This window comes from Haliotis rufescens, unplaced genomic scaffold, assembly GCF_023055435.1.
Source record: "Haliotis rufescens isolate VD_foot unplaced genomic scaffold, xgHalRufe1.0.p SCAF_15, whole genome shotgun sequence".
Classification (NCBI taxonomy): Eukaryota; Metazoa; Mollusca; class Gastropoda; order Lepetellida; family Haliotidae; genus Haliotis; species Haliotis rufescens.
The window spans coordinates 12,449,366-12,460,974 of NW_025963835.1; the positions used below are offsets into that span (position 1 = coordinate 12,449,366).

At 38.9% G+C, this 11,609-nt stretch overlaps 1 protein-coding gene across 1 annotated transcript; it reads left to right on the forward strand.

Moving 5' to 3' along the window:
- Nucleotides 1-1,026: 1,026 nt before the first annotated feature.
- On the forward strand, nucleotides 1,027-9,310 carry LOC124111347 (fatty acid-binding protein, brain-like). The gene is made up of 4 exons (XM_046471005.2): nucleotides 1,027-1,227; nucleotides 4,063-4,232; nucleotides 7,229-7,339; nucleotides 9,075-9,310. The coding sequence occupies exons 1-4, from the start codon at nucleotides 1,116-1,118 to the stop codon at nucleotides 9,123-9,125; spliced, it is 444 nt and encodes a 147-aa protein (XP_046326961.1). The 5' UTR covers nucleotides 1,027-1,115; the 3' UTR covers nucleotides 9,126-9,310.
- The last annotated feature ends 2,299 nt before the right edge of the window (nucleotides 9,311-11,609 follow it).

Here is an 11,609-nt window from a genome sequence, read left to right on the forward strand (position 1 = left end):
AGGACTACCTCCTGCTCATGGTTTTAGTATTCATTCCTATTTCCATTTTTGCTTCTATTTTTTGTTTGCTTGTTGTTTAACGCCGCTCTCAGCAATATTCCAGCTATATGTAAATAATCGAGTCTGGACCAGACAATACAGTGCTTGTCATCATGAGCATTGATCCACGCCATTGGGATCGATGACATGCATCAACCAAGTCAGCGAGCCTGACCACCCGATCCCGTTAGTCGCCTCTTACGACAAGCTTAGTCGCCTTTTAAGGCAAGCATGGGTTGCTGAAGACCTATTCTACCCCGGATCTTCACGGGTTCTGGAATTAAGGGATTTTCTGCCACGTTCCCCGCATATCATATATGATGAACTGAACTAAACTGAACTAAACTGAACTGAAGTTGATTACACTCAGTCTGCAAACTGCAGCTTAATAGGTACAGTATATATACAATAGTATATGTACTTTGTACATACAGTATAAACATTGATGCGGTGCTCTTTTTTTATGATTAAGTTTAACTGATATGAGGTCAGCAATTTTCACATGAACAATTTTCACATGATTATGATTTCAACTCATTAGTTAGTGCATGTGATCACGGTGGGTACTGTCACCAGAAACTGACTATAACTAATCACCTTTTGTTCTACGGTCTACTGCTTGCTGTTTTTAAATGTCGGGAACCCTTGTTGTCCTGCCTCGCGCTCAGCATTAAGGGGCTAAAACAAGGACTGGTCGGCTCGGAGTCTGCATACTGTGACTGGGTGGGGTATTCATGTTAAACAGCAACATGGTATTTCTGTTTGTTACTTTTGAACCAGCATTAGTCCGGACTAGAACAAACACATACACACTAGCATGCGACGTCGCTATGTCAGTGCTGTAAGCTTCATCGCAACGTTCCCCCTCCACCTCGCCTCACCCGTGACGGTCAACAGAAGTCGATATCGCGATCGACTGTATCACGTTCATTGATCGGCGGGTGGGGGGTCTAAGCCTAAGGGAGGTAACTGTAATAGATGTAGCTGTAGATATAAGTACCTCGGGTGTTCAGGTCTTCGTCTCAGTCGAATAGATCCGTCAGACTCGCAGGGTATTGCAAACGCCACACATTATAATGGCTGAGTCTCAGTCTAATGCTGATATCATGAACGAAATCAGGACGAAATTTGTGGGGAACTGGAAAATGGTGGAAACCGTTAACTTCGATGCTTTCCTCAAAGCAATGGGCAAGTATTTATCTTCATAAAATATTCATAATCATTTACCCAGTTTAGATTAAAAGGTACATAATGTAAATAAATAGACCTGGATAAGATGAAATTATTAGGGGTGCGGACACATTAGCCGAGAGCCGCGATGGGGTCTCAAGTCTTGACTGTAGGACCCCACATAGGGGCTCTCGCTACGGTCACATGTGAGTGGATATGACACGTATTACTTCTGATCTAGTTCCAATGAGAAGCAACGATATATACTGTTTAAACATTGAAACTGAAACTCCAAGAAACCGACATGACTAATGATTTGGTTGGGTCTGTTTATTTCTGGGCTGGTGGAAAACCCCCATCTCTGATCCACTCTTCATAAATGACAATCTCTGAGTGTTATTTTCGAATTAACACTCTCAGTGAACTAGGTATATCAACTGGCCGTGATGATCCTAACATAAGTAAACACTAACTCCCTTAGGAGGCAGAGGGTTAATATAAACACAGTGAAACGCGATACATGACGCATGCGGTGATCAATCCAGTCCTACGCCCGAATGGTAGAACCAAAAGTGCATTCACGCCTCGCCTGAACGCAGATCGACCCAGATTTTGACCTCTAACCTTAGACTCATACACGGCCCATTTCATTGTTATGGTGGTGAAACACGGCGATTTCATCACTGACGCAACTTCAGCTTGGTTTATTTGTAGATTGAATGTCAGATTTTAAACTTCAGTGCCTCGCTGTTGTAGCCTTGCTATGTTTGAAGTCTTCATTCTTCTGTATGTATGCACAGTGGAGATCCCTGGTGTTTAATCTACATGTGCGTTACTGATGCATCGACCAGTATCGTTGTTGACAATGCGCACTAGGTGGCTGAAGGCTTTGTAAGCGTGTTGATCAAGGAAACATAGCAACCGCCGATGCCAAAATAGCACCACTCTTCTCTTTATGCGTATTGAAAACATTCCACAAAGATGCGTTATAACGATATACTTCAGGGCTGTTTAACACAAAAAAATATGTAGCGGAAAATGCCCTTTTGACCCGGCTACTTCCGTCCTATATACACTACATTGCGCAATGATACGAAGATCTTAATGCAAAAGGTAGATTTGTATCTATTTCATGTTCAAAGGCGAATGGGATGTGCCAGCAGAAGTCTTGGCCTTAACAGTAGTGATCGAATAGTAGAAGTAGCAGTATTAGTAGTAGAAATAGCCCTGTTAGTAATCAAAGTAGTGGTAGTAGTAGCAGTAGTTTTGTTTGTTTGTTTGTTGTTTAACGCCGCACTCAACAATATTCCAGCGATATGACGGTGGTCTGTAAATAATCAAGTCAGGACCAGACAATCCAGCGATTGACACCAAGAGCGTCGATCCATGCAATTGGGAAACGATGACATGCATCAACCAAGTCAGCGAGCTTGTAGTAGTAATAGTAATATTAGTAGTGTCAGCAATAGTAACAATCAGATAGCTGTAGTTAGGACGAGTGGAAGTTGTGCCATAAAACAATGCCGGGAGAATAAACCATGATGGTCGAGTTTATGGTACGACAAACAACGACCACGTGTCGGTTTTTTTCTTCTATGAGATATCAACATCATGTACAGCCTTCTCAATATAATGTACACGCTTCAAAAATGTTTACTCGTTTTTAGATAATGACGACTTCCTGAATAGAATCCGACCTCGGCAATGTCCATTCTATGAACATGGGGCTACGTTTGGTATTTCCCTAATATTGTCACATTTTTCACATCGTATATCTGTACCTTTTCACCAAATACCGTTTGTCATATCTCTCCCACTTTTGGGTGCGATCGTTTGGTCATTGCATTTGTCTACGTTGCCCAGCTACATCTAACTCACTACACACCCCCTCCTCAAATATAATGTCGTCCATTTTACGACGTCATGAAGTTGCTTATCTTCTTCCCAACTATACCCATATTCTCCGACCCAACAATACCTATAATCTCCGTCCCAACAATACCCCTAATCTCCTTCCCAAAAATACCCAGAATCTCCGACCCAACAATACCCTTAATCTCCGTCCCAACAAAACCCCTAATCTCCGTCCCAACAATACCCCTTATCTCCTTCCCAACAATACCCAGAATCTCCGACCCAACAATACCCAGAATCTCAGTCCAAACAATACCCCTAATCTCCGTCCCAACAATACCCAGAATCAACTTCCCAACAATACCCAGAATCTCCGTCCCAACAATACCCCTTATCTCCGTCCCAACAATACCCCTTATCTCCGTCCCAACAATACCCCTTATCTCCTTCCCAACAATACCCAGAATCTCCGTCCCAACAATACCCCTAATCTCCGTCCCAACGATACCCAGAATCTCCGTCCCAACAATACCCAGAATATCCGTCCCAACAATACCCCTTATCTCCTTCCCAACAATACCCAGAATCTCCGTCCCAACAATACCCCTTATCTCCGTCCCAACAATACCCAGAATCTCCGTCCCAACAATACCCTTAATCTCCGACCCAACAATACCCCTAATCTCCTTCCGAACAATACCCCTAATCTCCTTCCGAACAATGCCTATAATCTCCGACCCAACAATACCCTTAACCTCCGACCCAACAATACCCATAATCTCCGACCCAACAATACCCTTAATCTCCTTCCCAACAATACCCCTAATCTCCTTCCGAACAATGCCTATAATCTCCGACCCAACAATACCCTTAATCTCCGACCCAACAATACCCATAATCTCGTCACAACAATACCCCTAACCTCCAACCCAACAATCCCCAAAATCTTTGTCCATCTTTTGAGACGAGGACACTAATTGTTGTCACGCTTGTCTGCAGATGCTCCATTCCTTGGACGTAAAATGGCGGGCACCCTGAAACCAGACTGTGAAATCAGCATAATTGACGACCAGGTCCGCATCTACATGTCCACGGCGGTCAAGTCACAAGAATTCCTCTTCAGATTCGGAGAAACGTTTGACGCGGATATCATGAAGAATAAGAATAAGGTAAGCCAAACGTTAAGGCTGACTGCGGCGTCAAACATACCCATTCACTCACTCACTAACTCCATTACGCGATTAGGTTCAAGGTATAAGAACTTAATCGGATCATCTCGATCATAGCTTTTCGGATTTATAGCTCGTATCTTCTGAGCACCCGTGTGACGGAGATTATGTACTTGTAAGAGTTGAACAAATGAAATTTATCACGACAGGAAACAAAATATACACTCGGACAAAACAAAATAGATTCAGAATTCGGAATATAAGTAAGGATTAGACTCAATAATTTGCCGGGCCCAAAATGCAAATCTAGTTACAGTTGTGACAATTTAGAAATACTTTATATTGTGTTAAGGAGGTCAAATATTTCAAATGTGTTCTTATAGACTAATTAAATGAAAAGAAAAATGCGGTAATTGACAACTAAAGCAAATGCTCAACCCGTTTTCAACAAAGCTAGTCCATTACTGAAACAACCACTAACTCTTGTAAATAAAACCACAGTCAGCTAATTAAACCACAACTAGCTTAACCATTTTAACCATAACTAGTTAACCATTTACACCCCAACGAGCATACCATTTAAACACGAGCTAGTATACCATTTACATATCGGCTAGTATACCACCTAAGTAACAGATAGTATGCCATTTAAAGAAAGTTAGTATACCATTTAAACAACAGTCCGTATACCAATTAAAGAACAGTCAGTGTGATATTTAAACAACAGTCCGTGCACCAATTAAAGAACAGTCAGTATACCATTTAAATAACAGTCATCATATCGTTTAAACAATAGTCAGTATACCATTTAAACAATAGTCAGTATACCATTTAAACAATAGTCAGCATACCATTTAAACAACAGTCAGCATATCATTTAAACAATAGTCAGTATATCATTTAAACAATAGTCAGTATACCATTTAAACAATAGTCAGTATACCATTTAAACAACAGTCAGTATATAATTTAAACAACAGTCAGCATATCATTTAAACTATAGTCAGTATACCATTGAAACAACAGCCAGTATTCCATTTAAACTATAGTCAGTATACTATTTAAACAACAGTCAGTATACCATTTAAACAATAGTCAGTATACCATTTAAACAATAGTCAGCATACCATTTAAACAACAGTCAGCATATCATTTAAACAATAGTCAGTATATCATTTAAACAATAGTCAGTATACCATTTAAACAATAGTCAGTATATCATTTAAACAACAGTCAGCATATCATTTAAACAATAGTCAGTATATCATTTAAACAATAGTCAGTATACCATTTAAACAATAGTCAGTATACCATTTAAACAACAGTCAGTATATAATTTAAACAACAGTCAGCATATCATTTAAACTATAGTCAGTATACCATTGAAACAACAGCCAGTATTCCATTTAAACTATAGTCAGTATACTATTTAAACAACAGTCAGTATACCATTTAAACAACAGTCATCATATCATTTAAACAATAGTCAGTATACCATTTAAACAATAGTCAGTATATCATTTAAACAATAGTCAGTATACCATTTAAACAATAGTCAGTATACCATTTAAACAATAGTCAGTATATCATTTAAACAACAGTCAGCATATCATTTAAACTATAGTCAGTATACCATTGAAACAACAGCCAGTATTCCATTTAAACAATAGTCAGTATACCATTTAAACAATAGTCAGCATACCATTTAAACAACAGTCAGCATATCATTTAAACAATAGTCAGTATATCATTTAAACAATAGTCAGTATACCATTTAAACAATAGTCAGTATACCATTTAAACAATAGTCAGTATATCATTTAAACAACAGTCAGCATATCATTTAAACTATAGTCAGTATACCATTGAAACAACAGCCAGTATTCCATTTAAACTATAGTCAGTATACTATTTAAACAATAGTCAGTATACCATTTAAACAACAGTCATCATATCATTTAAACAATAGTCAGTATATCATTTAAACAACAGTCAGTATACCATTTAAACAATAGTCAGTATACCATTTAAACAATAGTCAGCATATCATTTAAACAACAGTCAGCATATCATTTAAACTATAGTCAGTATACCATTTAAACAATAGTCAGTATACCATTTAAACTATAGTCAGCATATCATTTAAACAACAGCCAGTTTACAGTATACCATTTAAACAATAGTCAGCATATTATTTAAACAACAGCCAGTATACCATTTAAACAATAGTCAACATATCATTTACACAACAGTCAGCATATCATTTAAACTATAGTTAGTATACCATTTAAACAACCCACCTCTAATTACAGTGCCACCCCACTTTTTTGAGAATGTATATATGTTTTACTGAAATGCCCACCCATAATTACAGTGTCACACTAGGGTTGTGTGAATGTATGTATGTTTTACTGAAATGCCCACCCATAATTACAGTGTCACACCAGGGTTGTGTGAATGTATGTATGTTTTACTGAAATGCCCACCCATAATTACAGTGTCACACCAGGGTTGTGTGAATGTATGTATGTTTTACTGAAATGCCCACCCATAATTACAGTGTCACACCAGGGTTGTGTGAATGTATGTATGTTTTACTGAAATGCCCACCCATAATTACAGTGTCACACCAGGGTTGTGTGAATGTATGTATGTTTTACTGACATGCCCACCTCTAATTACAGTGTCACACCAGGTTTGTGTGAATGTATGTATGTTTTACTGAAATGCCCACCCATAATTATAGTGTCACACCAGGGTTGTGTGAATGTATGTATGTTTTACTGATATGCCCACCCCTAATTACAGTGTCACCCTAGGTTTGTGTGAATGCAAATGTTTTACTGAAATGGCTACCTCTAATTACAGTGATACCCCAGGTTTGTAAGAATGCAAATGTTTTACTCAAATAGCTACGTATACCTATAATTACAGTGTCGCCCTAAGTTTGTATGAATGTACATATGACTTAATTTTATGCCCATCTCTTATCACAGTGTCATCCCACGTTTGTTGACGGGAAGATAGTCTTCGATATGGACCCCGCGGACTCGAAGAAGAAGAAGCACAAAATGACTCGTGAGGTCAAGGACGGTAAACTTGTCCTTGTAAGTAGTTCCGCCTTATTATCCTTGTGTAAATTACAACAGACCAGAGTGATTAAACATATGTGGTTGGTAAGGCAAGGGATACAGTAAGAAAGTCCATATGTGTGCCTTTATATAACCCGACCTTGACTTCACAAGACCAATGGCCGTCTGCAGCCCTTTGATGAGGACCCCTAACCCGATAGTGGAACACTTCGAGATTGTTGTCGGTCCTGGGGCCTTGTGTTTCATGATGGTTCCACACTGGTATCCAGAAGCTAGCATCATCGCCGTCCCAGTGACTACCATGTAGTCGTAGAACTGCACAGCTCGAGGCACGTCAGGGGTGAAGTTCATGGCTTCTCTCCACGGGTCTTGGACCATGCCTGGTTGGAGAAGGGTCAAACCAGATGCTCTCTCGGTATAGAACCGCCAATCCTATGTCTTGATTCTTCCTCCAGATAGCTTGAGTGAAGTGGAAGTAGCATCCGTTTTATTCAGCCTGAGGGAATTCTGTCTGAACGGCTCAAATGGCAGCAAGTTCAGCAAGTGAATACAAACATATTTACAGATTAACCAAGCCGTTTAAAACTTCAAAGAGAATGCCTGTGTCTGGGTCATATCATTATAAGTAGAGGGGTGTGTGGCAGCTGAAAAGTATTTTACTGTCTGACAATGGGAGGACCCGAACCCGATAACTTACTTAACCCTATAAGCCTTACCCTGACCCTGATAATAACCCTGGGTACATCTAACCCTTACCCAATTGATGTACCGTGGAAGCTGCTTAAAAGTATTTCCATGAATTATTGCATCACAAGTACAGATTTCCCTTACATATTCTCATGAAAGCTGAAACGCCCTGATGTACCATGCATACTGTTCACAGGGATATAAAACCGATCTCACTCATTTCAATTAAAGATAATTACAGTTTTCCCAATGAACTTTTACAATTGTAAATATAATACAGTGCTGTACTGTTGCCAGACACAAAGCATTATTTCCGTACATCGACAACACATTTCCATGTTTTACAAAGGTTCTTGTTCCACGAGGGCACAGCTGCATATACGGGTTAATAAATATTTCAATATGTCATTATAAATAAAGCATTTAGTAAGCAATGCTATTTAGTTGAAGTGTGTCATGAAAGAAACATTAATATTAATTTATCCTTACCTTTGCAAATGGCCCCTGTCATTTCTACCATGAATTTGGAACGTTTTTGATTCCGATTGGTCAATCAGAGGTTTCAAATTACAATAACCACCTCTGATTGACACAGTCGTGTTTAAAATCCTTGGCAGATACATATTCCACGGGTTAATTATGTAGAACGAATTAGATAGTCGGTAAGCACATGGGTCTCACAAATGAGTAAGCGAGTGTGGTTTTACGCCGCTTTTAGCAATATTCCAGCAATATCACGGCGGGGGACACCAGAAATGGGCTTCACACATCATACAAATGAACGATACACATGTACTATACCTTCTTTTTAGGTTCAGCTTTAGGGAAAAATTATTCGAACACAGGCCATGGTGTGAAAACCGATTGATGTATGGAGACATTCTGGTTGTGTCTTGTTTACCCAGTTCATAACAATAAGAAATAAACAGTTCGTCAGCGATGGTGTTCTAGCTGATGTGTAGGGGCCTGGTATTCGAATTCAAAGATGCATTTGAAAGTATATTCTTTTCAGTTGTGTTTCCATTTTTTATGTTACATATATATTTATTTTTGTTACTTTCAGACATTTGAGGTTGGGGACGTCGTAGCAACAAGAACATTTGAGCGTGCTTAGAGCCGCCATTGCTTCACGTGGCAAGTGACAACGCTGTGATCACGAATATAGATGAATTAGGCGCACTCAAAAAAACTCGGGAGATACATGGCATTTCCCACATACATGTGAAATATATTGAATATTGAAACAAACAGTGCATTGTTTTTGTGTGCACAACAGTATATAAAGTTTATACAGACAAACGTCCTTTTTGTGTTCTATTTTTATCAGACGAACATGGTACTGACATCATTAAGACGTATATGTAATTTGGTGAATCCCGAAATTATAGTTTAAGACATATGTGTTGATTATGACCAAATCCAAAACTTTATTTCTTTTTCTATAAGACAAAGAAAATCAAAGTTTAACTTATAAATACTTATCATCGCTTCATTTGTAAAAGAACTATTTACCTCTCTTGTTGCGTCTTGCATCAACCTAGGAATGTGTCAAGGCTGTGTTCGTTTGTTTGTTGTTTAACGGCGCACACAGGAATATTCCACCTATACGACAGCGGTCTGTAAATAATCGAGTCAGGACCAGAAAATATAGTGATTGACATCATGGACGTCGATCTACGCACTTTGGATACGATGACATGCATCAACCAAATCAACGAGCCTGACCTCCCAATCCCGTTAGTCGCCTCTTACGACAAGCATAGTCGCTTTTATGGCACGCATGGGTTGCTAAAGACCTACTCTATCCCGGAACTTCACGGGTCCGGTCTGTAAATAATCGAGTCTGGGCCAGATAATGTAGTGATTTACATCATGGACATCGATCTACGCAAATGGGATGACGTGTACCAACCAAGTCAGCGAGGATACCACCCGATCCCGTTAGTCGACTGTGGAAACTGGACTTTTGCAGTCAGTTAACCACCTAGCCTCTTTCCAGCATAGTCGCCTCTTACGACAAACAAGTGTTACTGAGGAACAATAATTTTAACCCTGATCTTCAGGGCAGTCAAGGCTGTGTCGCATGTCGGCGTGGTTTGCTGTTTAATGACGGTGCCAACCCCCTTCCTCCTCTGAATCTCGAATACCATCTACTTCTTGTGTCATTGCTCACGCCTGAATTCTGAATATTACGTCACACAATTCTCAAAAGTATAGAGCCAAGGGTTGCGATTTGAAGATAAATTACTGAATTAAAAAAATAAATAATCAATCAATATACAGGCAACTTTTACGTACACCATTATTGTTAGTTAGATGTTAATTCTGCCAAATATTTAATTTAATTTGCGTTCCGCGTACCTCACTGTTGAGTCCCAAATACTCTCTAAATAGACCCCGAATCGCGAATACCAAAAGTGGGTTGGCAGGCTCTTTAATAATGAACTGTCGGCACCTTTGATCCCATCCAAACCCAGTTCAGAACGTACATGTCATAACTGTTTACACCGTTTGTGTGAAGTCAGTGTATATATTGCAAACACATACTAAATCACATACATGTATCTTACTTGAATATTTAACAAACAAAAACAAATGAATTAAAGCCCGAAGTGATGCAGTGTCGTTTGTCGCGTGGGGGGAAATTTAGTAAGAATAAATGACACGGAGGGGCATGGCGTAGTCTCTCCCAGACCCGAGAGAAAAAAAATTAATAAAGGAGTGCAACTCAAGTCTAGAATGACTTGGCAAGTGTAGATTGCCTCCTGATATAAAGGATTGTTCTGAACTCCATTTGGATTTTATTTATTTTTAATTTTTTAGATATATAGAGGATTCATCACTCGTGTTTTTTAATATGGGAAATATCAACCGAGTCTTAGTTAATCGGTATTTGCCGAGCCTTTGGCGAGGCAAATACCGATTAACGGGACGAGGTTGATATTTCCCATATTAAAAAACACGAGTGATGAATTCTATTTATCATTTTCAAATTTTTGCTTCCAAATTAAGGAATAATTGCATTAAACATTAACATCAGCAACTTGTCGAAATCTTACGTATAGATCGTGCGTAGTGATACATGTTTTCCATAGCCATGTAAACCAAAATAAACAATTCGCTGAGAAAAAAAGTTCCTCGGATTATTTTAAACAAAATACTTGAACAGACTTTTGCAGAATAATTGAAACTTTAATAACGGTAACAACAACGATTCTGTGTAATCTGATTATATCTCTGGTGTAACTTCACTTATAATATATAGTTTCAAATCAAACCGCTCCCTCTTCTGGTTATCTAATTTGCATATCTAATTTGCATACTTATGTCATTGGGGTATGACATACATGTTTTTATGTCATAAGCTTATGTCATGGATAAATGCTTAAGTTAAATGATAAATATTTTTAAGATAACTTTATTTCTGGGGACTAAATGTAATTGACTAAATCTAAGCATGGCGGGGCGGGACGGGTCCTTCTGGTTTCAGGGCGTATAGGTACACAAGGTCGAGTGAGACACAGTCATGTCACTGTGTGCTTACAGTTGCCGGACCTGACAAAATTAGCACAGCGGACCTCGGAGAGACTTGTAATCA

Excerpts from the sequence above, each read along its gene's own strand:
- LOC124111347 (XM_046471005.2), top strand. The coding sequence starts at position 1,116 with ATGGCTGAGTCTCAGTCTAATGCTGATATCATGAACGAAATCAGGACG. Across the intron at positions 4,233-7,228 it reads TCATGAAGAATAAGAATAAG|TGTCATCCCACGTTTGTTGA; the intron begins GTAAGCCAAACG and ends CTCTTATCACAG. Across the intron at positions 7,340-9,074 it reads AGGACGGTAAACTTGTCCTT|ACATTTGAGGTTGGGGACGT; the intron begins GTAAGTAGTTCC and ends TGTTACTTTCAG.